We start from the raw sequence: 27,664 nt of genomic DNA on the forward strand, positions 1-27,664 counted from the left end.
TATTTTCAAAAGTGCTTAAATGCCTAATTTCCACTGAAGTCAATGGGAGTTAGGCCCTTTTGAAAAGGCACCTAGTGGGAGTTTGGTGCCTTGGCACTTCTGAAAATACCACAAGGTGCTAATCTTTGTGTTTAGGCACTTAAATACCTTTAACAATCCAGCCCTTAGTGCCCTTGAACATCAGGCTATTGATGGCCCTGAACTCCTGTTTATTTCAATAGGAGCCAACTGCCCATATTACCTCACGGGATGCCTTTGACACCTTGCAAGGTCAAGCTCACAGGTTGCCTGTCTACACTAATTGATGCATAATGCAAACAATCACATATTTTAGTCCAGCCATAGAAATGAAGCTCATATAAATAATATTCAACATGATTCTGAACTAGATTTGGAAATCAAAAACATATAGCTGTATGAAAGGGTCAAGAGTACAATTTTCACTTACTGATATTTCTCCATTCATCCTCTGTGAGATAGTAAAAACACACACACAATTATGTATGTTTTTACTGGCAAAATAAAAAATAATCAAACTAGAACATTAAAACGTGCATTTAAAAGGAAATGCATAAACAACTTAACCATATTTTATTTGACTGCATCTTATTTAGACAGCTTGCACATTCCATAACCCCACTGGTTCTTGTTCTCGCCAAAGGATAAAGGACAGAAGAACATAATCCACTCAAAACAGCAGTCCAATATTTTGAGATACACTTGATATTTTTTAGCTACCCACCTGAGCCCTGAACTCCAATATAATTTATGGTCGCATTTCTACAAAACCTGAAAACCTGGTAACTTAGCACTCAGTTTTAGTGATGTCTTGTGGTGCACTGAAACTGTGATGCGCTATGCAATGCCAATTAGATTAGTGGTGAACCTGATAGTCGTAACTTTTTTTCTTTTTTAAGCATTGTAATGCACACATCTCTGACATGTCAGCCAATAGCAGTATTTCAGGCAATATAAAGTTAAACATAAAAGTGACTTAAGACCAACTCCTTAGTTTAGATTTGTCAATGCAAAAAGGGGCAGGGAGCATGTCTTGGCAACAAAGACAAAGAACCCCAAGAAACCCTGATTATGCCTTTTTTTTGCTAGACTCTATTTGAAGTACTATTTGAACTGTTTTCATGTTAATGACATTCTCGTCTTGTTGCAAATTCATGACATCCCCCCCCATGCAACAAAGTGAGACTATACCAGTTTTTTGAATACCAATGTGTACAGCTTCAGTATCTTCTGTAGTGAACTCTGTGTGATACAGTAGCAATATTAGACTATTGTAGACAGCACTCTTAAAAGAAAGTTACCCCCATTTTGCTCAGCATTCTGAAAGTTTGCATGGTGAGAACCACTTCTTGCCACGGCTAGACGGAATTGTATTTGAATTTTGCTCAAAAGTGTTATTTGTGCAACAGCCTGTATGAGCTATTGTAAGCTAGGTTTTAATATGCTTTTAATATTTAAACAGTAGGTGTTTTCAGATTTGACCAGCAACGGACTTCTCTTCTGCTGTTTTTTAAACAATGAAACAAGACAGACTGGTTTGCAATTTCCAACACTGGACCCCCTACCATAGTCTCCAACAGTTGGTAACAGGACATGAAGCATCTCCTCTCTGGATCATTAGTGCCAAATGAACCAAAGCAGTTACCATTTGATAGGACACTAAAACACCTATGGGAAATTAAGTTTGTGGTGAAGGTTCAGTTTCTAGTGGACTGAAGTCCATATCACTGAAATCTTAACTACAATTGGCACCTATTGACAGTATATTCACAAGAGGCCAAGCAATGATTGATTAAGCAGAGTCAACAATATTCTTATCCCTAGAAGTTTTTGAATCAGAACAAGCATGAATTACATTACAGGGCAGTATGGTGGAAACATGCACTGCCGCTGACCATAACATACCTGTTCTGTAAATAAGAGTCTTCGGTTTACATTGATTCTGGCACCATTTTAGAGGATTCATTTCATTTTAGAAATGGAAAAAGTGAAAAGCACAAATGGTGTCCACAAGCAGAGAACTTCCACGTGCCAATTTTAATTTAAAAAAAATCTTTATTTTCAAATACAATTCACAATTTGTACATGGTGAGAAATGCCTGTCACCATGTGAACGTTTGTCTGTGCAAAATAAGGCTGGCTTTCCTTTAAATCCAGTTTTCCTGCAAGGGGATGTTTTCCAAACATTACAGGAGGTAGGGTTTTTAAATGTACAGTAATTATAACAATTAAAAAACATGACTCTAACCAAACCCTAAAAACACAGTGTAATAAGGCAAATCTGAAGATTACACTCAGTACAGAAGAGCAGACTCATTGAGAGTTCATCCTTTTTTCGTGGGCTGCCTAGGTTCTTCCACTTATATAAATAAACCAATGTCATCTTTTTTCAGGATGAAATACAATCCATTTATAAAGTTGGTCATATATCACATTGGTCAATCCGGAGAACATACACACAGCATTACTGCTGAACAAGTTGACGGCTTTTAGGAAGACCTATGTATCCCATTTAAAAAAGGGAAGTCCCTTCCCTGCTACATTTATTTTAAAGGGGCAGGGCGGAAAAAAAAAAAAAAAAAGAACCCCCCCCAATAACTTAGCTCAAATAAGTTTTGAGAAGGTGAGAGCAGCTAAAAATGGATACAATACACCTTGACATTTATTTCAAAGATCTAGAACCGAAGATTGAAGCATTTTAGAACACTGAAGCAAAGCCGTCTGAAACCAAATCAAAGTGAAAAAATGGTTCTATTTTAAAATAGCTGTTCTTCAGAGCTTCTAGCGATAGTTTTGATTAAATAAAATCATACCAATTTACATTAATTTTCTATATATTTTTTAAAATCCCTCTTTTAAAGAAAAAGTGCATCCAAAACCAGCGGAGATTTACTGGTGACATCAGGTTCTCTTTTTAGCAGCTACTCGAGGTTTTTCAAAATAGCTTCACACTTCTTGCTATAAGAAAAGATGGGCTTTCCAAACCCTTTTCTGGGAGAAGTATCCAAATTATAAAAATCTGAAATAATTTATTATCAAATTCAGAATTTAAATAAAAGCAGAAGTTTGCTTGCAAAGACAATTGAAAAAAAGTAAAAGAAAAAAAGCATGCACTCAAAAATGAGAAGTGAAGACAAATATACTTATCTATACAGGCACTGGCAGACGCAATTTAATTGTTACTGTTACTCATTGTAACACACACCCCACCCTACAATACATTTTTTCATTCACTAATCACTGAGGTACCAATATTTAAGAATGGAAAATTCAATATTGAAAATAAAACCTAAAATTGAAGCCTTTTTCCAGAAAACTATGGCAAGTTTTGTATGAAATGTTAGTATACTTATAGAATTTTACAATCTACATTGGCTTTTTTCTGGAACCAAGCGTTGCGTTCCACATACAGTTTCTTTGATCAAGTGTTCACTATGTATGTAATACAGTCAGTAGACTTGCAAATGAATGAACATATCTTGGCTATCAACTGGCACATCTTGCTGGTACCAAAAGAACTCGAAGTTTGAAACAATCTGTTTTAATTCAGAACAAATGCGCCATGCCAAAGTGCAACAAATATGTGCGACACTCAATGAGACACTGACAAATAAGAGCTGCATGGAAATTACTAAGTCCACCTGCAAAGCAATTCTGTACAAATTGCATTGCATGCAAAGGACAACTCTGTGTTGTTGGGAAGTCAGTTGATTGATGTGATGGTTTCTTTTAACGCAGCCACAGTTTAAGACGCAGTGCATCAACTCCATTTAAATAGTATCTGAACAGCCTCTTATCTCGCACAAAACCAAGATTTTCATAAAGTTTCAAAGCAGACTTGTTTGTGATCTCTGTTTCCAAGACAACCTTTAAAGACAATGAAAAAAATAAGTCAATTTTGAGAAGAGTTGCATTGTTTCAGAAAAATTATTTACACAGCTATCTGTTCGGTTTTAAAACTCTTCTAGATTAATCGACTAATTGGGGGAGGGGGGGGCAATTTACCCATAAACAATTTGTTGATAGAACTTAATTTTTCTGTTCATTAATTGTCCAAATAGAACCCAATTTTAAAAAATGTTGCAGTTATTCAACATCAATTAAAGTTTTGTGTAATCAAATTTCATCTGTTTGCTGTATTGTTTCAATCAAGTATTTGATATTTGGAATTTATTATTCAAATTGAATGGCTAGGGACCTAAGTCACATGGTACCCTTTCAGTTCTTTCAATGAATGCTCTAACCTTTGTAAACTAATTACACTTTGCCCAAAACATGATTAAACAGATTTGGCAACAGATCCAAGTTTAGCTTTTCATGAACATTTGTTAAAACAAGTATTTACATGAACATTTTTTATGTACAGAAAAAGAAGTACAAACTCAAATCAAAACAAAATTCTAGGCAGATCCAGGACCCCTAAAATGGCTGCTTTCTGCTCTATTGAGAATTTGAAAGTGGAAGGCAGCCTGGGTGAAAGTGATCGTGAAATGGTAGAGTTCATGATTCTAAGGAATGGTAGGAGGGAGAACAGCAAAATAAAGAAAATGGATTTCAAGAATGCACTTTAGCAAACTCAAGGACTTGGTAGGTAAGATCCCATGGGAAGCAAGTCTAACGGGAAAAACAATTGAAGATAGTTGGCAGTTCTTCAAAGAACATTATTATGGGCACAAGAGCAAACTATCCCACTGCGTAGGAAAGATAGGAGGTATGGCAAGAGACCATCCTGGCTTAACCAGGAGAAATCTTTAGTGATTTAAAAACCAAAAGAGAGTCCCACAAAAAGTGGAAACTAGGTCAAATTACAAAGGATGAATATAAACAAATAACACAAGTATGTTGGGACAAAATTACAAAGGCCAAGGCACCAAACAAGCTCAAACTAGGTAGAGACACAAAGGGTAACAAGAAAACATTCTACAAATACATTAGAAGCAAGAGGAAGGCCAAGGACAGGTCAATGACCGGGGGTGGGGGGGGTGGGGAGAGAGAAGGGGAGAGATGGACAATAACAGAAAATGTGGAAATGGCAGAGGTGCTGTGCTTAATGACTTCTTTGTTTCGGTTTTCATCAAGAAGGTTGGGGACGATTGGATGTCTAACATAGTGAATGCCAGTGAAAATGAGGTAGGAACAGAGGCTAAAATAGGGAAAGAACAAGTTAAAAATTACTTAGACAATTAGATGTCTTCAAGTCACCAGGGCCTGATGAAATGCATCCTCGAAAACTCAAGGAGCTGACTGAGGAGATATCTGAGCCATTAGCGATTATCTTTGAAAAGTCATGGAAGACGGAAGAGATTCCAGAAGACTGGAAAAGGGCAATTATAGTGCCCATCTATAAAAAGGGAAATAAGGGCAACTTGGGGAATTACAGACCAGTCAACTTAATTTCTGTACCCAGAAAGATAATGGGGCAAATAATTAAGCAATCAATTAGCAAACACCTAGAAGATAATAAGGTGATAAATAACAGTCAGCATGGATTTGTCAAGAACAAATAGTGTCAAACTGACCTGGTAGCTTTCTTTGACCGGGTAACAAGCCTTGTGGATGGGGGAAGTGGTAGACGTGGTATATCTTGACTTTACTACAGCTTTGGATACTGTCTCACATGACCTTCTCATAAACAAACTAGGGAAATGCAACCTAGATGGAGCTATCCTAAGGTGGGTGCATAACTGGTTGGAAAACCAGTTATCAGTGGTACACAGTCATGCTGGAAGGGCATAACAAGTGGGGTCCCACTGGGATCAGTTTTAGGTCCGGTTCTGTTCAATATCTTCATCAATGATTTAGAGAACGGCATAGAGAGTACACTTATAAAGTTTGCAAACGACATCAAGCTGGGAGGAGTTGCAAGTGCTTTGGAGGATAGGATTATAATTCAAAATGATCTGGACAAACTGGAGAAATGGTCTGAAGTCCTTATTGAATTTCATCCTACTTACAAATGCAAAGTACTCCACTTAGGAAGGAACAATCAGTTGCACACGTACAAAATAGGAAATGACTGTCTAGGAAGGAGGACTGCGGAAAGGGATCTGGGGGTCATAGTGGACCACAAGCATAATGAGAGTCAACAGTATAACACTGTTGCAAAAAAAAAAGTGAACACCATTCTGGGATGTATTACCAGGAGTATTGTAAGCACGGGATGCCTTTGGCACCTTGCAGAGTCAGGCTCACAGGCTGCCTGTCTACACTAATTGATGCATAATGCAAACATTAGGCCTCAGCTGGAGTATTATGGCCAGTTTGGGGCACCACATTTCAGGAAAGATGTTGAGAAATTGGAGAAAGTCCAGAGAAGAGCAACAAAAATGATTAAAGGGCTAAAAAACATGACCTATGAGGGAAGATTGAAAAAGTTAGGTTTGTTCAGTCTGGAAAAGAGAAGACTGAGAGGAGTCATGATAACAATTTTCAAGTACATAAAAGGTTGTTACAAGGAGGAGGGAAAAAATTGTTCTTAACCTCTGAAGATAGGATAAGAAGCAATGGGCTTAAATTGAAGCAAGAGAGGTTTAGATTGGACATTAGGAAAAACTTCCTAACTGTCAGGGGGGTTAAGCACTGGAATAAATTGCTGAGAGAGGTTGTGGAATCTCCATCATTGGAGATTTTTAAGACCAGGTTAGACGAACACCTGTCAGGGATGGCCTAGATAATACTTAGTCCTCCATGAGTGCAGGGGACTGGATTAGATGACCTCTCAAGGTCCCTTCCAATCCTGTGATTCTATATAGGGAAATTCCTGAGTGTCACACAGTTTGCCCTACACCACTCCCAATTAGTCCTGGCATAGGTTGAGCATGGAAAGCTGTTTTTTTTCTATTCTCTTGTGCTCTGGCAATTGCTGGATGTGGAAAGGCCCCCTGGAAAGTATGGCAGCCATGTATAATTTACAGCAAACCTGAGCCTGGCCCAAGTTACACTGAGAGCCAAATTGGTCCCAGGCATGGAGGAGTACAAAGGTGTCATAAAATCAGCATTGGTTCCACTCTTCTTCCCCTTTTTTCTGCTGCACTGAGCAGAGCGCTGGCACAGCAAAGAATCTAGCCCTCTCATCTAAATTTGTAAAATACACACACATTTCACAATATTCAACCAAAACTCAAGCGGATCTTATTTAAGACTAAAAATGGCCTGTGTATGCACAAGAACACACAATACTTGCTCACCAAAATGAAAATGATAAGCTCTTCAGACTACAGATTAATCCATGATCAAGTGAATTTACATATTAAATACAAAAAGCATTTAATACTATAATGATGCGCATAGTATAGAGACCACGGAATTAAAGCATCATTTTGCATAATATTTGCAGTAAACTATGAATCAACTCTCTTGTTGAAGCTCAAGAAAGAGCTTCTAGTGCTGTCAAACTGTAGCATTTCACATCCACTTTGCACAGGTAGAAATGGCTACACAAAATACAAGACAATGGAAAAGACAGGGCCCAAATGTAAGAGCAGCCACTTTCATTTACTTAAAATGTGCTCACCATGAACTCTGAATGCATATACTAAAACGTAATACTTATCCATTAAATTTACAAGTTTGACTAATGGCCAAATCTAAAACATCTCTGACCACATATTCCAGCCATTCATCCCCAGCTTAATCCCCCCACAAATAAACCACGTCCTGGGATAGGCACAGCAGGAAAATTAAAAGGAAGAGAAGGCTAAAATAATTCATTTTTTTAAATAAGCAAAGACAAAGTGACGTAAAATAAAAAAAAAAATAATAACCAGGATGATTAAAACATGGTGGTCAGTTTGCTGTAGCTGTATTTGTGAGACATGTTAATTCAATTCTAAGCCTCCTGGGAAGAATTAGACATTGAGTTTCTGGTTTTCAATACACCTTGTTACTTCACTGGAATCATATTATCGGGACTTCTGACTGGGCTCATTAGTACTACCATATTAATCTGAATTGATTAAATAAACATTGACTCAATCACTTATTGAAATAGTAGTAACTTAGAACTAAAGAATCAATGCTTATTTTCTACTTAATTACAATTAAAAGCTTTAAATTGCTTCTGAGCTCAGATTAAAACAAAGCATTGTAGAGGTCAGGAAATATGACCCACAGAAGTAACACTGAGTAGGAAGCTCCTTGTCATTTGCACTTTGTCTACAAACAGCATTTGTTCTCACTGAAGTTTAGCAGCTTGGTGGAGTAATATAACATCACTGTGTCCAGTTTCAACTTTGCATATTCATGATGACTTGCAAGCAACGCCAAAGGGCTGCCAACCACACCTGCAAGGCACTTATTTAAGAGTGGTTAAATGTTGAAATTCAGGTTTGCTGGAATCCCAATACTTCAGTTCTCCATTCTCCAAGACGCAATGAAACAGACAATATTGAAGTACACTTGTTTACATCAGACCATAAGAAGGGATAGATAGCGTCAGACAAAGTGAAAAATTACTGAAAAATTAAATAAGGCAGTGAGCTCTGATTTTAAGAATGCCAGCATTTTAGGGTGGAGAAGAAAAACCAAAAAGGCTGACTTCTGATGCTCTACAAAGCAACAGCAGCTCTATCTAGGTTCTTTTATAACACCCATTACCATGGAACCTGAGGGTTTAAGTATTTTTGTCCCCATTTTACAGAGGGGAAAACTGAAGGAGATAGATTAAATAATTAGAGTACAGCAAATTACTGGTTCATCCAAGAATAGAACCCTGGCCTCGTTACTCCTAGCCAGTGCCTTGGCCACTGGACCATGCCATCTCATGACTATTGCTACTTCCAGTTTAGAAGGCTAGTGTAATCTAGTGTAATTTTAACCTTCAATTAAGTATAAAATTGATCAAATATACTGCTGAAAAAAGTTTAATATTAAACACTGAACAGACAAGATATATGTACCTTGCAGACAAAGAGGATCTAAGTCACCCTGCTTGAATAAACAATAAGCAAGTGATACTGAAATGCATCTCTGTACATAGTCAAAAAGCCCAATTACATTCTCCTGGTTGTTTTTGTTCATGTTTCATTTGGTTTGGAGGCGTGTGGCTGTGCAACGACTTGTCCCATTCCTGTACAGGCACTCCCTGATTTACGCAAGTTCGCACTTACGGAAAAAGTTCCATAATCCAGAAATAGGATTTTTGAGTTGCGGAAATTTTTGCGTAATGCATGGGTATACGTTTCCGACTTATGCAAAAATTGAGTTACGCAAGGCTTTCCGGAATGGAATGATTGTGTAAGTCGGGGGGCATCAATATTCAGTTTCAAATGCAAGACTGTGTGATCAGTGTTCCCGCTCACTTCTGTCCTAGAGCATCTCCTACAACCAATATGCTTTCGATGTACAAGTATGCCTGTTAATTCTTTTAATAACCCAGAATCATCATTCCTCTGTCCATCTGCATGAGTCCTGACCATCTCAATCATTAGAATAGTATTTTCTACAGACGCATAAATTTTCTGAAGAAAGATCATATTTCCTATGAATAATCTGAAATATTTTATGACATCATACATCATCCTTTACAACATATACAATAAAAAAAGCCACATTATGATGCAGCATTTCATGCAACTAGATTCCTGGACTCTCAAGTTTTGCTGACTTAAAGTTGTGATCCCAGTGAGAAGTAAAGTGTCACACTTTATTGTTTAGTAGGTGTATTTATGATGCTAAAGACCAACCTAGCTGGTAATAGCATTTATGGGGACTTTCAGCTGTGGCATGTTATCTATTTCAGTGAGGCTGCTTGTGAAAAGCTGCAATTCCTTTTCACATTTTGTATAAGCCATTTTCTTTCCTAACTTTCAGAAAAATTGTGAGAATGTTAAGTATTTTTAGCATGTACTGCCAGTTTATTTTGATTAGTCAGCAGTTATACAGTGCTATGAAGATGTGAGACACTGTGCAAGTACTAAATGTTATACTTCGATTACTATGAAAGATTAGATATTAACGAACAATCCATTTTTTTCCTTTAAAGAATCAAATTCCCTCAAGAAGGGAAAGCAAATCTACAGGATGGCCCTAAATGTTGCAATTTTTCAGCCAGATCTGCATTAAGGGGAATTTTCAAACACAGAGTGGTTAAGTGGCCAACTCCCATTGAACGTCATTGAAAATATCCTCCTAAGATATTTTACTAATGAAATGCTTATAGCACCTAAGCAATTGAGTAGTCATGAAATCAAAGAGACAGACATATTTGGCTTTTTATCAAACCACTGAGTTTTCACTTTTAGCACAGTTTGGGGCTATGCAAATACAGTCACAGTAATTCATGTAATTATTTATTTCAGAGGCATAGCTTTTAAAATTGTTTCAGGTAGACCACATTTTCTACATATTGCTCTCAGATCATTCCAGTCAATTATGCTTATTTACCATAATCTACTATAAACTTTGGCTCATTTAGTTCCCCAAAATCTTTAGTCCACAATCTTGAATTATCATCATCAAAATTCACTATCATTAAGTATCTCAGGAAACCATAATGTCAAAGATTACATTAGTGAAATGTAGGGACTTGCCAGAATGTTAAATTTACACACCTCGACACTAATTTAAAGTAATCTTTTGCTAACGGTACATTCTTCAGACTTAAATTTTACCTCTAGCTCAAAATGGCCATGTCTACACATACCGGAAATCGACGCACCTGTGATCAATGCAGTGGGAGTCAATTTAGCAGGTCTGATGAAGACCCACTAAATCAACGGCAGCGCACTCTCCAGTCTACTCTATCGGAATGAGACAAATAAGGTAAGTCCACGGGAGCGTGTCTCCCGTCGACGCAGCACAGTGTAGACACCATGATAAGTCGACCTCAGCTATGTCGACTCCAGTTACATTATTCACGTAGCTGGAGTAGCATAACTTAGGTCGACTTACAGCGGTAGTGTAGACAAGGCCTCAGATATCCTATTCTACCTTGGGACTTTGTATGTTTGCCTAGTTTGTTACCACCAGCAAACAAAACAGAGATGAAACTTTTGACAGCTACCATTATGCTGTTGCGGTAAACTTTTAAGCACCACAAATGGGCAGCACCATATACTTTAGGTACTAAATGTACATCACAGTTCACCTACTATTTCCTAAGATCTACCCCTTGCTCTTCAATACTTTGAAAAGTATTGTACAAACTTGTCAGATTACTTGCCCAAGTATTACTGGGAACATGGTACTTTTCTCACCTTTGATTTACGGATAAAGTTTCAAAGATGCATCTAAACATATTTAAGTGGGTGAACAAACAGGCACTTGGGAAAAACTGATGTTTGCACATGGGACAACATGCTCATTTTTCAAGCACACTTTTGAACAAAAATAAGATTTTTTACATTTTTCCTCCTTTACTGTTCATTGTATTCTGAGTTGCAGCAGTGAAACTGAACAATATCTTGCTACTTCTCTCTGCCACTGATTGGGAAAAAACCTAACAGCAGCAGAGGTACTGCAGCAATCTATAGGCTCAGGAAGACAAGCTGTAATGCTGCATCATTTCATACTTGCTTGGCTATGTACCAATCATAAGGACTAGAAACTTAAATAAGAATTAAAAAAAACTTAAATTTTGCAGAAATGGGTGATATGGGCTTCCTCGCTCATCAGGGGAAGCTTCCCACTCTCCAGTGATGAGTAGGTCTGTGGATTTTTCCAATCCTGGTCATGAGCGAAAACTTTTCTGAAATATATTAGGAGGTTCAAGTAGCCAAAGTTGTTACTGTTGCATCACAAGCATCTGGAGGAAGTCTCCTACGCCCAGACTTAGTGCCAAGGAAGAGAAAAAATATCAAGACATATTTGCTATATTACTGTAGATCATTTATATATATTAATATCTCATAATAATGAATTACAATGAAACCTAGAATGTAGCACATTTAATGGGACAGTTTGAAAATTATATAATCGACCTAACATGGAAAATTTATACAGCAGAGGGGCATAGCATTTAACAAAAATGAAATGGCAGGGTCCATGTGTTGAGGATCTTGTAGTCGACACTAAATTTTACACAGTGAGAAATAAAAACAATAAGGGGTATGGGACAAGGAACACAAAGATTACAATAGGAAAAACTCATGAGATGTACTTAATATTATGTGTGTGTCTTCTTAGTTCCTCTCATTTTTAAAAAAATAACCATTTATTAGTGAAGAAGGATGACTAGGGCACTAGCTTCTGACTCAGGAGATCATGTTACAACTCCCTGCTGTGCTACAAATTTCCTGTGTGACCTTGGGCAAGCTGCTTCACCTATCTGGGTCTCAGTTCCCCATCTAGAAAATGGTGATAATTGCACTTCCCTATATCACAAGGCTATTGTGACAAATACATTAAAGATTGAGAGGTGCTTAGATACTATGGTAATGGGGGAAATATTGCTATTTATCTGTAAATAGTGATCAAATTCAAGGCTATACTGGAGATCAGCAACGGAAGACTGATAAAAATGAGGAAGTACTGAAGAGGTATTTGAACAAGGACAGAGATGTATAGTGACAGGATCAGAAAGTATATTTCAAGAATAGAGGACGACATGGGTCAAGACATGGAGCTGCTTATGGGAAAAGGAAATGGAGAGTTATCAAGCGTCATTAAGTTGCCAAAGCATAAGTCATAAGCAGACAAGTGGTAGAAAAGGACATGCAGTTAGAACAGAGCTCTGAAGGGCCCTGGGGAGAAGGAGGGTTTGAATGAGCTATCGAACAAAATCTGAAGACCACTCAAGGAGAAGGTAGAGGTAAGAGCTGTGGGGGAGGACAACTATTTTAGCAGAAGCACATAAGTTATAATTGAGAGCCCCAATCCCAGAAATGAGAGGGCCAGAGGAAGAGGATGCAGTAATTGAGATCAGCGCTGACCATGGCATAGTCCAAGATATTGGCAATAAGGATGAGGGGGATAACAAGGAACAAGATTCCGAAGAGATTATAGAAAAAGTGGCAGAGTTTTATCAGTAGCCTTGATTTGGAGAGAGATAGAAGTGGGCTGTAGTCCACGAAAGCTTATGCTCTAATAAATTTGTTAGTCTCTAAGGTGCCACAAGTACTCCTGTTCTTTTTGCGGATACAGACTAACATGGCTGCTACTCTGAAACCATACAAAATATAGTACATTTTAGACGGGATTTTTTTGTTTTGTTTTTTAAAGAAAACCTGCAATTTTTAGTTCAAATTTTCACAACATACCTAAATACTGCATTAGCAGGGTGCACAGCTAATCAGGATATCCAAGAAAGATCAAAGGACTGGCTAACCTCCCTGAGGAACTATGAAGATGATTTACTGTTTTAAATCACTTACATTAAGGACAACAGGTTCATGGTTCTATACTACAGGGTGGAGGAAAGTGTGTTAAGGAGTAGGTAGCTGGGGTAAACAGAGTAGCCTATGAAGAACCTTATTCTCTCCCTCTCTTATTTTTCCTCTTCACCCAGTCATATTAAGACTACATTAGTTACTTCTTATATAGTCAAATAGAACTCATAAGTTTTCATCTAGTTGGAAGAATTTTGCAAAAAAGATAAAAAGGGATATTAACAAAATTTGGGATACAGAAAGTAAAGTTTGGTTTTATGATACTGCAATAGTTTTACTAAATTCTTTGAAGAGAATACACACTAAATCACTTCTATGATTTTGTGATAATTCTACGTTATTGGGAAGTACTCTGTATGGATTTCTTTTGGACAATTTGATGATACTCTGATAAGACCATGTTTTACAGTATTACAGTTGATACTGTTTCAGTGTTTAACTTCACAATCCTGAAGAGTTAGTAGAACAACTCCTCAAATTCCAAAACAAGCTCTCTCTGTTCAACAGCGGCCTTTATTCTTAGAATGTTTGGGAGCCCGGAGCACATGAATCAAACTTCAGTAGATGTATCTAACTGTTTAGTGTAGTAAATATCAAAAGTATTAACTCTTATTATTTGTACATTATGTTATAGTTAACTAAACTTAAGTTTCAAAAAATACTCCTCAGTTTGCCTTTTTGAAGGTATTCCATCTCCTACAATAAATGGAAGAGTTGCTTACAAGAAAACCAAGAATGCCTACAAAATAAATGCATGGGTATGGAGAAGAACACAAACACTGCATAGAGTACTCCCTCAAAATTTTTGAGCACCTATAAAAACTTACCTCATCACAATCTCCTTCAACCATGGCATAAATAGCTTTCTTAACCAAATTTGTACCTGGAAAATAGATTTTAATAGCATTAAAGTAAAATACAGGTATAGATTTTTTAAAGAGATCTAAATTCAGAGAATCACTGTTTACAGATGACTAATTTTATAATATATATATATATATATATATATTAATTACATCCACATATTCCATTTCAATACACAGCACACTGGCATATACTAGGCATTCAAAATACCTGAAACTAGACTGCAGATTCACTGTTTGCTTTCAAGGTTTTGGCATTAAAATTGCCTTTAAACATATACTAACTATTCTGTATTGGCAAAGACTTCTACATGGCGCCCATAAGAATATAATAGGTCTACAGGTATTATATAACATATACAGGCTTCTCCTTGGAATCTGAAGGTCTTTTCTTTGTCAGGATGGTGTTATAAACAGGCTTCTCAGGTTTAAAAATATCCTCATATTTTACATAATAAAGATGAATGTCAAGACTTGTTTGATTCCCTTTTGTTGCACTTATGATTGGAATCCCACTTGGAGCATATCTGAGGAACATTTCTCTTGCAAAAGGATTGCTCTTTAAAAAACAACAACAACCCCTCCCCCCCGAAACGATCTATAGATTGTACATTTAAAATACCAACTAAATAGATATAGAGGATGAAATTTCACCTCTTACAAAGTTTGATATATGCTAGGGACAGGCAAAGGTAAATCTCCTGAGTGGTGGTACTCTTTGTGGGGGAAAAAAACATCTTGAGAGGTACTGAGGGAAGGTACTTTGGATTTGCTTCACTTTAAAAAGAAGTGAAGCCAGTGCTACCTTGATGTTGCATGAACAGGATACAGGAGGGGCAGAGGAAGGAGAAATCATGCAGAGACTGCACGCATTGTGGACATAAATGTAGCACTAGTTGGCATCCCCTTGTGCTCCCAAGCGTCTGCAGCTAAATTATGGGTGCCTCCTGCACGACGGTGCTTCAGGGAAAGGAGGGAGCGTGATCTCCCTGTATCCTTTACCCTACATACTACTGTGACTATATTAGGGCCATCATTATTGGCCCCAAACTTGAAAGTCTATGTAGGTTAGACATTGCCAAAATTTTGCTTTTATAAAAAACTAAGACTACATTCAAGATTGTTTGTGCCCTTGGGGTGAAACTTGTTTTGATGCTGTGTCATATATGGAGGAGCTGCAGGAAGAGAAAGGGGAGAAGCACAAAAGAAATATTTTACAATACTGTCCTATATTTTTCTGTTCCAAGTCATGCTCTCTGTCCTCCATAACCAAAACAGGCTTCAAACATATAGGAAGCAAGAGTTTGCTCCATAACAAATTAGTAGCAAAGCATATCCTTGTCCTGAAATGCTGACATATACATTTTGAGTTTCAAAAGTACTGCAAAATAGAGGACAATGTTTCAGGATGGCCTATTTAAAAAAGCAGTTCAACGTTGATTTGGTAAGTGAAGATACCAAGGAAGAAATTCCTGGCATGAACGTTAAGGAAACTGTCCAACAAACTATCTCAAATTTGGTTGCCTCATAAGAAGAGAGATTTTTTTAAGTATATATGCTGTGATTAGCTATATGTATGGCTCCCCAAAGGGCAGTGTGTGGCACATTTGATCAAGAGGACCCAGAGAAAGAATTTACTAAAGCAGCTCACCAGGATAGTGAGTAGGAAGTTGGGAATGGGTTTATGTGCAAACGTGGGTACACAAGTTATCCATTTCTTTTGCTATTTGGCACAGATATTTTACAAGAGAAACTGAGGTGGCAGGGTATCTTTCATTTCAGACTTATGCCAAATTTACCAATTATTCAATACACCCAGGAATTTAAGTGCACATCAAGAACTCTCCAGGAAGGTAGCAAGTAAGTGTTGCTTGTCCAGACTTGGTTTTGGGGAGACTGCTACTACCAGAAAATAGGACTTTTCTTGGGTAAACAGCCTCCTAGTGTAAAAAAAAAAAAAAAAAAAAAAAAAAAGGGGGGGGGGGGGGGTTTCCAAGTAAAAAATGAAATAAAATTGTTCTTCATTTTTCATTGGAAAAGAACTAGAATTAGTTATTGCAACGCCAAAGTTGTAAAATACAATATGAGACACAATAGTAAGTGTAGACAATCTCCAAACGACTTCAAGTTATTCTGAATTAAAGAAAAAAAGCTTTCTAGGAAAACAATCTTTTACCTCTGCAGAAGCCTGTTATTTTTGTGGCAATCTTCTATTCCAAAAGTTACAACCATCCCAACAGGGTTATTAGAGTTTGAATAAGAACATGGAGAGGCTATTCTTACCAATGCCTTTTCTTCTGTATTTGGAATCCACTGCTAACATGGCTATATAACCTCTGCGGAACATCTTTTTGTGCATATCCAACTTGCAGACGATGGCACCTACACACTCCTCACCTACCATGGCCTTAAAGACAAACAAATATCTATGTACATTCTAAGTATGTGAAATACAATGAATGCCAACAACAAAAAAGTGAATTTGTTTGCCTTTTAAATTACAATCTTACGTGCACAAAAGTAACAAATAATAGCTTGCACTATAAAATTGTCTATACAGTTCAAACATATATCTAAAGTACAGATGGGAAACTTTATCAACACCACTCTTTATAGTATTTCTCAAAGTGACATAAGAACCAGAGTTTACAGTCATTCCACACAGAACTCCAATGGGAGCGGAATCTGTATACAAGACAAGACTCTAGAAATAGATCCTTCGATCTATCCTTATTTACTCACATTTAAAAATAAAGTCATGGCAGCCTGAGTAAAGGTAAGAGTATAAATAGGCTTAGAAGGATTAGATTTTTATCAACAATTTCGCTGTACACATGGAAGCCGACAAAAATATTTCCCTCAATGACAATCTAAATGTACAGATAGGCAAAGCAAAAAAAATAATAATCAAAAAACACTGCTTCAGAACTCTGATTTATGGATATTTCCTTTGTATATTTTGACATGTTAAGTTGACAATCTATGTTTTAACAGCCTCAGAGTCTGTCACTTAATAGTCTGCAAAAAGAACAGGAGTATTTGTGGCACCTTAGAGACTAACAAATTTATTAGAGCATAAGCTTTCGTGGACTACAGCCCACGTAGTCCACGAAAGCTTATGCTCTAATAAATTTGTTAGTCTCTAAGGTGCCACAAGTACTCCTGTTCTTTTTGCGGATACAGACTAACACGGCTGCTACTCTGAAAGTTAATAGTCCGACATTCCCTGCCCCATAATTCCTTGCATCTGTGAAAATTTAAAGTAGATAAAAAGTAAAAAAGTTTAAAAATAAACATTGATATTATCCATCAAAATTATAAAAAATCCAATTGAATTCTGTCAAGAGTAAGCATATAAACTATAAACTGAATTTATTTTTGCATGCAATTTCCATGTTTGCTAACAAAAGCTATGAAAGACTATACTTGTTTTAAGTTTCTGTTAGCAATTTTTTAACCCCAATAACATAATGGCTCTTATGAAACCCCTTATGTTTTATCTTTAACAAGTGTCACTTTTCATTCCAGTAACAAGGAAGAGAAACTATTAAGACAAAAGTATTTTTACCAGTAATTTCATGCATTTCAAATACCTTTAATTCAGAGTTCTCATTTACTTAAGAATTCCTCATTGACAGTTAGTCCCAGTGACACTTGTCATGAAAGGCATGGTCATGATGACTTAATCACTCTGAAATACTTCATGTTATGAAATGTTAAATGTATATTAAATAGTGTGATTATAATTGCTAACTGCATTCACACAGATTTTACATGAAATATATTGGGCCAGAGAAGAAAGAAACAAAAAAATAACGTGGTTCATTGAAGAATTAGGCAGGGGGGAGAAATCACAATCCTTTATTTATGACATTACAGCCTGCAGCAAGGATGGGGGTGATGTCACAAATGTAGTAGGATAATGTCTAAGCAGAAAGTCCTTTTTTCCATATAAAAATAAATGCATTTTTAGGTCTCAACCTTACTCTTGGAGCCACAGAACTCCTCAATGAGGCTGTGTATAAGTACAAGGATCCATCCAATGGCTCCTATTGCAGGATGAGGACCAAAGTTTTCCTTCAGGAAAAAATATTTTCCTTTAGTCCTTTTAATGGTCCTGCTCATGAGTGGTGGGTTATTATTGTGTGTACACAAATCCACTTGCCAAGAGCCCCCATTGAGGGAGAGGTGCAGCAACTGAGAAATTAGCAGTGGTTTCAGATTAGCTCCATGACATGGGGGGAAAGATTTTATTCCCTTGACTACAACACTTTATTCAGACTGTGTGTGCAGACTGTTTGGGCCCAAAGTGCATCAAGCACTGAAAGAAGTTTCTAAGTTAAACTTAGCAAGAATAATTTTCTTAATGTACCCAGAAGAACTTGTCTACAATTTAGACAAATAGCTTTAAAAAGATCGGTTTAAAAAAAAAAGGGGGGGGGGGGAGAGAAGAGGACACTTTTGAGATATAGCACACCCTACAAGTTGTTTTGCTTTGCATTTCATAATTTAAACAGGCAAATCAAGTTGATTTCTTTCCATTTCTTTAAAAGAAAAAAACCCTCATCAACACTAAGACCTAGTATGCCAAGTTTCAGCCTAAGGCAAGTTTTGTATATCGCAGCTCAGGCCCTGAGAAACATAAGGCATTACAGTAAGAGCTGTTTTATCTGGCATGTTGGGGAAATGGGGGGTGCTGGTAAGTGAAAAATGACAGTTAACTAAGAGGAAGGGAGTTTGAATGCAGGCGGGGGTGGGGAGCTGGGGCGCGGGTGCGCAGGCTCAAAGGGAGTTTGGGTGTGAATGGGGACTCGGGGCAGTGGGTTGGGGCGCACTCACCTCAGGTGGCTACCCGCAAGCGGCGACCTATCCCGGTTGCTCCTAAGTGGAGGCACGGCAGGCGGCTCCATGCTGCTCCCACCCTGCCCTGAGCGCTAGCTCTGCAGCTCCCATTGGCTGGGAACAGCGGTCAATGGGAGCTGTGGGGGCAACGCCTGCGGGCGGAGGCAGTGCGCAGAGCTGCCTGCTGTGCCTCCACCTAGGAGCAGCCAGGACAGGTCGCTGCTTGTGGGGAGCCGCTCGAGATGAGCGCCCCCCCGGATCTGGCACCCCGTACCTCTCCTGCGCCTCAACCTGCTGCCCTGAGCCCCCTCCCGCACCCAAACTCCCTCCCAGAGCCTGCACTCCACATTCCAACCCCCTGCCAGCCCCACGCCAACCAGACTATAAACTGGAATTTCAATGAAAATCAGAAATGCCGGTTTATAGAGCTTTCCGGTTGGTGAAGCGCCAAATAAAACAGCTTTTACTGTATATTGGAAGAACTGACAGATTCTTAAATAGTGCTGCTACAATGATGCAGAGTACCTGATGTGATCCCACACTTTGATTTAAAGCAAACACACACCTCTTGCCTTTAAAAGAACATAATGGTGCAAATTATTGTTCATTTAGAATCATACAGAAAACTTTATAGATAACATAATTGATACATTTTGAGAGAAGTGAAATTCGATATAAACAGGAAATAATAAATGTATATACCCACGTTCCATTGGCTACAAATAGTGTTCATTTTTATTTAAAAAGAAAACTGCATTACTGATCTAGCAATTCAGTGACCCAAAACTGCAGATTCACTGATCTTTGTGGTTACTGTCAGAAAATAGTGATAAGTAACAAAGTGGTATTGTACATGTTTTTCAGAAGACCTTTTCCTGCAGTTCTTAGACAAGGTTCCCAGTGACTCCAGTGGCATTCTGCTTGCATAAGGACTGCAGGATCAGGCCCTTAGGGTACGTCTACACTTACCGGAGGGTCCGGCGGCAGACAATCGATGTTCTGGGATCGATTTATTGCATCTGGTTTAGACACGATAAATCGATCCCGGATCGATCCCAGAAGTGCTCGCCGTCGACGCCGGTACTCCAGCTCGGCGAGAGGAGTACGCGGCATCGACGGGGGAGCCTCCCTGCCGCGTCTGGACCTGCGGTAAGTTCGGACTAAGGTACTTCAAATTCAGCTACGTTATTAACGTAGCTGAATTTGCGTACCTTAGTCCGAAGTGGGGGGTTAGTGGGGACCAGGCCTTAGTTCCCTTTTCCCTCTTACTTAAAGGTGAAAAGCCTACTCCAGCATGTAAAATTAACAGTTTAGTTCACTGGCATTCTGAAGAGGAAAGTGGAAACAGCCTAAATAAAAACAGACTGAAGCAAAAGTGAAATTTCCATACAGGATCATTTCAAAGCAAATGATTAAGAGCCAAATTCTGCTTTCAAATACATGAATGCAGCTCCCAGTGAAATTACATGTAAGTTTTTAACAGCAGATTTTGGCCCCAAGATACCAACTCTACAAACCAAGTATTAAATATTTCCAGTACTAAAAGTGTTTGTACTGTGAGATTATTTTTCAGTCCTACATTAGTCTAAATCTCAAAGAGTGTTAACATTCATAAATTCAATTTAATAATTTGTTACCTGTTTTCTTAAGCAAGAAAGTTTAAATATTTAACTAAAGAGATGATTTAATCTCATCCATGTATTGCAAGAGTTATTACTACACTGTCTACATTTTGCCTCAAAAAGCTTCTACATATGGATTGGAATATTAACTAAAATAAAAACCCAATTAAGTCTTGAAACCAAAGGCTAGAAGTACCTTTCGGAGCCACATGATGTGTCTCGGGTTTTGCTATCGTATCACCAACTGTGCAAAGAGAGGAAGGATGGTCTAGCGGTTAGGCCACTAGCTTGGGACTTGAGAGCTGTGCCACAGACTTCCTGTCTGCCCTTGGGAGAGTCACTTAGCCTTTCTGTGTCTCAGTTCCTCCATCTGTAAAATGTGGATAACAGCACTTCCCTACCTCACAAAGGCATTGTGAGGACAAACACATTAAAGACTGAGAGGTGCTCAGATACAGTGCTGGGGACCATACAAGTACCTTAGATAGACAGAAGCAGCAGACAAAGTATTTCAGTTAAAAAAGTAACAAGCTCTGGGAGAAACTTGTGTTCTTAACTGAGTTAAGTTGAAATACAAAAAGAAATAGCTGTGGTAGAGTGCAAGACTGGGAGTCAGGTGTTCTAGGATCTATTCCTGGCTCTGCAGTGACCTTGCTGTGAAGGTTTGGACAATTTCCTGGCCTCTCTATGGTTCAGTTTCAATGCCTTAGTTTCTCTCACTGGAAAGGAGGGAATACTTCTCAAAGGGGTCTTATGAGGTCTTATGTCAATATAAAATGCTTTGAGATCCTTGAAGGGAATATGATACAGAAGAGCAACATATTAATAGTAACCATAAAAATCTCAGTTACAATCATTCGGGATTTATATCTGAACACCTGTAATCTCTTTACTGGAAGTACAAAAAAATTACTTTTAGAACTTGTAGAATTCAGTTTAAATAGAACTCCTACTACTGCTAATAACATGAAGTTAAGAACCCCATAGAAGTATAGAACTTGAGTAGGATCTACAGCTGATTTTTGTTTTTTGTTTTGTTTTGGGGGGGAGTACGGGGGATTTGCAAAAGGTATCAATAATCAGAAGGAAATCTACTTCTATATATATTAAGCAACATGTCTTACTTTACCAAATCTTTGGAATAGACACGGGTTTGTTTAACTTCCGCTTTCTAAACTAAAATAAACACCTTCTCTAAGCCCTCTAATGGCAGCCATAAATGGGAGAAGTTTTGTAACTTTAACCATCCCAAAACTAGAAAGTTTAAAAGGAGCTACAATTTTTTTTTAAAATATGCTCACAACTTTGTATGATAGATAAACCTGTTCTAATTAAAGATGTTTCACACAAGGCTGAACTGGGGAAAAACATGTGGTCTTAAGTCATTTTTGATTGACAAACGATTGTCATACTTCATTTTTAATTGCCATCACTGATGAAACTGGACTCTCAGAGATGAGAACAAAAAAAAATTACACTTTCAAGGCATCTGCAACTTAAGATGGATGCCTACTTTATCAGCGATAGCCACAAATCCGAGTTCCTAACTCAAATCAGTTGTTGGGTCTTGTCATGGGCGAAGACTGTCAGTTTGATGGGCCCCTCCTATGACAAGTCAACCTGTGGAACTCTTTGTCAGAGGATGTTGTAAAGGCCAAGACTATAACAGGGTTCAAAAAGAACTAGATAAATTCATGGAGGATAAGTCCATATTAGCCAGGATGGGAAGGGATAGTGTCCCTAGCCTCTGTTTGCCAGAAGCTGGGAATGGGCAACAGGGGATAGATCACTTGATAATTACCTGTTCTGTTCATTCCCTCTGAAGCACCTGGTACTGGCCACTGTTGGAAGACAGGATACTGAGGTAGATGGACCTTTGGTCTGATCCAGTGTGGCCATTCTTATGACTTGCACTAGCCTAGTCAATGCAGCCAAATCAATCACATGCTGGATGAAAGAGCCAGTGATCCAACATCCCCCCTACTCCCTCCAAAGCCAGTTACAGGACTGTATTCCCAGCTGAGTTTTAAGTTCCCTCAGTTTTTAATTTATAAGTTCCTGATTGGTTTCTTACAGTTTCAATGCCCTATAAATTTGAAATAAGAGCAAACACCTCAAAGTTTCCTCTTTGCACTCATGAAGGCCAATTTCCAAGTGTTCTACTTTAGCAACCACGTATGCAGCATTCCCAGTCCACTCCCAAAGAGAAAGTTCTGCTCATTTAGGTGCCCAAAGATGTCAACTAGTTAGATAAGTATGTTGCCCAACATGTTGAAGGTTTCAGCAAGGGATGATTCAGGAAAACATGCCATCTTGGTCTTAACTGAGAGTGGACTTAGCACTTTATCTTGTGAAAGCCACCTCCCTTCAGCATGAAAGAAGTTGCTGGTGAAGGGAACCCATCAGTCAGGTATTCACTGAACAACTTTTAAGAAGTTCACTTCTCTATAAGTTTCTTAAAGGAGTGGTGCAATCTTTGTGGAGTTTTCTTAACTGCCAAGTTCTTGCTGTGTAGGAAAAACAACGAAGCCATGAAGCATTGGATGTGATGTTTTCGTTCTGCAGGACCAGGTGTCTATTCTTTCCTGTTATCATCTTGACACTGCTCATGCAAATTACAATAGAATGCTCCCCACAAATGTGGAAAACTTTGATTCCCGAAATGTCTCAATAGGCATTTGTCTGTTGTGTGTACATGGCTCAGCTTTACAAAAAAGCAAGTCTTCAACAGACCCTTTAAAAACAAACCTCACAAATGCTAAAATCTGTGCTGCATCAGAGGCATCAATTGACTCAGCACATTGAAAGGCTTAAGAAGTCTCTTTTCCCAAGTTTTGAAAGCAGCTGCTTTTGAACATCCTCATCAATGTTACTAATACAACACGAAACAAACTTATTTGAGAACAGCACTGTTTTCAATTTGTTAGCTGCATTAGACTAACATTTGAAGCCACAAGTATACGGTTTTCCACAACTGTATGTGCTTTTACACTGTTGTGATTCAGAGATACCAAATCTGAAGTATATCTGTATCAACATTGCCAGTTTGAGTACTCAAGTCTTGTTGTTTTTTTAAGGCTTCACGTTTTCTCAAAACACACCCTTAAAGATAAACCTGAGGTTTCTTCTTTCTTCTTTGATGTTGCAATCACTTTAAAGACTTTATAGCTCCACAGCCAGCACTTCAGAGCACTCTACATGCTGGTTTTGAATCCACTGATGTAAAACCATGTCTCATGTGTCACATTCCCACATTTTCTTTGAGGATGTCACTGAATGACTTGTCACTGTCCTTTTCATGAAACAGTCTTCCTAAATCACTCCTTGGCAAGAACTGAGCTCCACAGACTAAACAACATATCCTATATGATCATGCAATGCTCAACAGTGCCTTCTGGCTGGATTTCTGCTGACACATCCAGCATCCCAATTCAGTGCCGTGTGCACATATGGGTACTTGAGTTTCATGTCACATAAGTGCTTTTAATAGGACTTGTTTTGTATAAGGTAAATCTAGACACACCCAAGTACAGACTTCATACTATTTTATCAGAAGAACATCCTGCACTACTCTGCATCGAACCACTAACTGAGGTTCTTACATTCAACAATATGGTGGTCCAAATAGGATACATCGTTATAAGGCTTCTGTTGTATATCCATTTTTAACAATTTCACACGTTTTGCACAACTTCCCATAACCCTACTGTACCCCCTTGTAGGGGTCATAAGACCCACTGTTTTGGAAACTCTAGTACAGACCATTAAATTACGCCCAAGGTTAACACTGAAAATATAAGCACGTAAGCACCAGTAATCCACAGTAAAGGTATAGTCACATCTTAGTTCCATGTAATAATAATTATTCCTGAGTGAATATTTGCAAGCCACGTGTGATTAACTAATAGTATTGTACATAAAGGAAAAGAGTTTAATAACTTATCAGAAAGAACTTCTGCCTCCACAAAATTAGTTACACCCTGTCTGTAGTGTAATAGCTAGTCTCTAAACTGTTCCCAAAAGATCCATAAAATGTTTTTCCTTCTTTTACTTTGTATTCAATTTCATTTCACCCTGATAACTTTTATAAAAATGATTTCATACAAATATTGGCTTTCCTTGTGTAAATGGAAACTACCTATAATCTATCATCAAGGACAATGTTTACAGGATCAAGGCCATACACTTACACACATACTTTGTTTTAAACATAAGTATTCACGTGCATAAAGTCAAACATGCAGAAACATCTGCAGGATTGAGGCACAAATATTTCTCTAGACAACTTACATATGGGGCTCACCCCCATATGATTAGTGTATAACACTAAACTTTTTATTACTAAAAAGGCTTTAGAACTTAATACTAACAATGTTTTCTTTAAGATAAAGACGTTCAAGCCACTGACAAAGGCAGACTAATGGACTATTAGTCTAATATAACAGGCAGGAAACAAGATTGGATGTGTTATTAGCACAGTATTTGGACATAGCATGGCAATTATTATGTTTTTACATATACTGTGACTTTTGCACTAGAAGATAGTTGTATTTTGTGTTTCATTTTCAACTAGTTTTGTAGATAAAAAGTTTGATGTTTGCAAAAGCTTCAATTCCATGAAATCTGTCCATCTCATTACATTTACAATGTAACTCAGACCATATCTTACAAGTGAATTGCTGTGCAAAACAGTCCAAAGTATCTTGAAAAAAGTTATCAAATTAACTCACAAGACTTGCTAGTTAAGTACTGTTACTTCAATTTTACCAGAGTGGAAACTGAGGCAGAGAATGAAGAAATGAACTGCAAGAGGTCACAAAGAAAATCAGTGTCAATGGCAGGCTTAGAACACAGGAATTCCTGGGTCTCAGTCCCACGTGAAAACCCCATTACTCTACTTGAATCATTCATTTATGCGTATAACTATGTATACTTTCTGTATTGTCTACACAGAGCACCACAGGTGCGCAGGGCACATCACTGCTAAATAAGACAGGGTATTTCCAGACCTCTCTCCATCCCGTGACCATGAAAAAGCATCAGTTGGCAGTTCAAGCTTCCCCATAAATTCCACCCCCTTCCAACCTGCTCCCTCGACCCTAGACCCTTCCCAATGTCTTCCCTCCTCCCCCGCCACTTACCAAAAAGCAAAGCTGTGGCCAGTTGTGGATAAAATACCTATACGTGTAAATGGAGTAGGGTTCAGACAGATCTTTGGTGATCAGTCTCATGATATCGGGCATCTGCAGCTCGGACTCATACCGGACGTATCGTATCGTTAGGTCCTCCTCGGGAGGAGAGTCCGTCCCCGAGCCTTTCAAACTGCAGCCTGCTGCTAAGGATGTGGAGAGCAGCAGCAGGGACTCCTCCTCCTCCCCTTCATCCCCCTCCTCCGGCTCGTCCTCCTCCAGGCCAGGCCCCCCAGCCAGTCCATTGCGGGCTGCAGTGGCAGCCGCAGGCTGGCTCCTGTCCCCTGTGGCTGCCGGGGGCGCAGTCCTCGCCTGGGGCTCGGGGAGGTGGTTGGGGAGGGGGGATGAGCACGGGGCTGCGGCCGGCGGCGGCTGTCCGGAGCCCATTGTTTTGCCGGCTCGCTTGTTCTCCGGCCCCTCGGCCCCCTCCGAGCTCAGGATCTTGCTCTTGAGCGAGGCTCGGAGGTGCCGCAGCTCGGGGCTGATGAGGCCGTTGAGCTGGTGGTTGTGATGCGGCGGGTGGTGGTGGTGGAGGAGGCGGTGCTGCTGCGGCTGCGGCCCCCCCTTGCCGCCGCCTCGCGGCTGCTCCTGGCCGCCCTCCTCTTCCTCCTCCTCGTCCAGGGCCCCGGGGCAGGCGGCGGCCCCCCCTCCTCCGGGGAAGGGGGAGAGGGCGTCCCCCGGCGGGGCGAGGAGGCTGCTCGGCCCGGGCGGTACCTCGGCCATGTCCTAGAAGAGAGACCGACACAGACCCAGAGAGAAGGAGAGCGTGAGACGGGGCAGCCGCTTCCCGGGCCGGGCCGGGCCGAGCCGGGCGGGGGCGGCGCGGAGCGAACAAAGGTAGGGCCGGCCCCCGGCCCCGCCTCACATCGCCGCCAGCGGCGGCTGCCCGGGCTCCTGACCCCGCCGCCGGGCCGCGTCCCCCTCGCGGCCTCCTCCCGCCCCGGCCACTAACCCCAGCGTCTCGTCAGCTCCTCCTCGGCTCCCACTCTCCACTCATCCAGCGGCCGGAAAGCGAGCCCGCCGCTGTCGTACCCAAGGCAAAGTTTCCTGTCAGGCGTTGCGACACTTCCCTGCCTGGCGGCTGGCCCTGGTGAAGGACGGGCGGAGGCTGGAGCCGCGTGACAGCCGAGAGGCCTCGGCCTGGGCGGGGACTGGGGGCTGCGCAGCGCCTGCGTGCGGCGTCACTTGTGTCAGTCCTTAGAGTAGCACCTAGTCACCGGCCTTCTCGCCCGCCATGGGGCTCGTCCCGCTGTTATCCCCATTGCCCCCCCGCAGCCGTGGGGCGCGTCCCACCGTTATCCACAGCATCCCCCTACAGCCATGGGGCACATCCCGCTGTTATCCCTAGCATCCCCCTACAGCCATGGGGTACATCCCGCTGTTACCCCTAGCATCCCCCTACAGCCATGGGGTACATCCCGCTGTTACCCCTAGCATCCCCCTACAGCCATGGGGCACATCCCGCTGTTATCCCTAGCATCCCCCTACAGCCATGGGGTACATCCCGCTGTTACCCCTAGCATCCCCCCTGCAGCCATGGGGCACATCCCGCCGTTATCCCTAGCATCCCCCACCGCAGCCATGGGGCACATCCCGCTGTTATCCCTAGCATCCCCCTACAGCCATGGGGCACACCCCGCTGTTACCCTAGCATCCCCCCTGCAGCCATGGGGTACATCCCGCTGTTACCCTAGCATCCCCCCTGCAGCCATGGGGTACATCCCGCTGTTATCCTAGCATCCCCCTACAGCCATGGGGTACACCCTGCTGTTATCCCTAGCATCCCCCCTACAGCCATGGGGCAC

General features: G+C 40.0%; 1 protein-coding gene across 7 annotated transcripts; it reads right to left on the reverse strand.

Annotated features, from left to right (window-relative positions):
• Positions 1-574: 574 nt before the first annotated feature.
• NAA30 (N-alpha-acetyltransferase 30, NatC catalytic subunit) lies at positions 575-26,999 on the reverse strand. Of its 7 annotated transcripts, none has more exons than XM_024107605.3 (5): positions 26,812-26,977; positions 25,812-26,585; positions 16,490-16,613; positions 14,171-14,226; positions 575-3,885 (listed from the first exon to the last, which is right to left on the reverse strand). In XM_024107605.3, the coding sequence occupies exons 2-5, from the start codon at positions 26,580-26,582 to the stop codon at positions 3,748-3,750; spliced, it is 1,089 nt and encodes a 362-aa protein (XP_023963373.1). In that variant the 5' UTR covers positions 26,583-26,585; positions 26,812-26,977; the 3' UTR covers positions 575-3,747. The 7 variants fall into 7 exon arrangements, with proteins under 7 accessions (XP_023963373.1, XP_005295613.1, XP_023963376.1 ...); XM_024107606.3 differs by lacking the exon at positions 575-3,885 and adding an exon at positions 10,294-11,786 and having other exon boundaries at positions 26,812-26,987; XM_065593847.1 differs by lacking the exon at positions 575-3,885 and adding an exon at positions 10,294-11,704 and having other exon boundaries at positions 26,812-26,984.
• Positions 27,000-27,664: the final 665 nt, after the last annotated feature.

This window comes from Chrysemys picta, chromosome 4 (assembly GCF_011386835.1).
Source record: "Chrysemys picta bellii isolate R12L10 chromosome 4, ASM1138683v2, whole genome shotgun sequence".
Taxonomy (NCBI): Eukaryota; Metazoa; Chordata; order Testudines; family Emydidae; genus Chrysemys; species Chrysemys picta.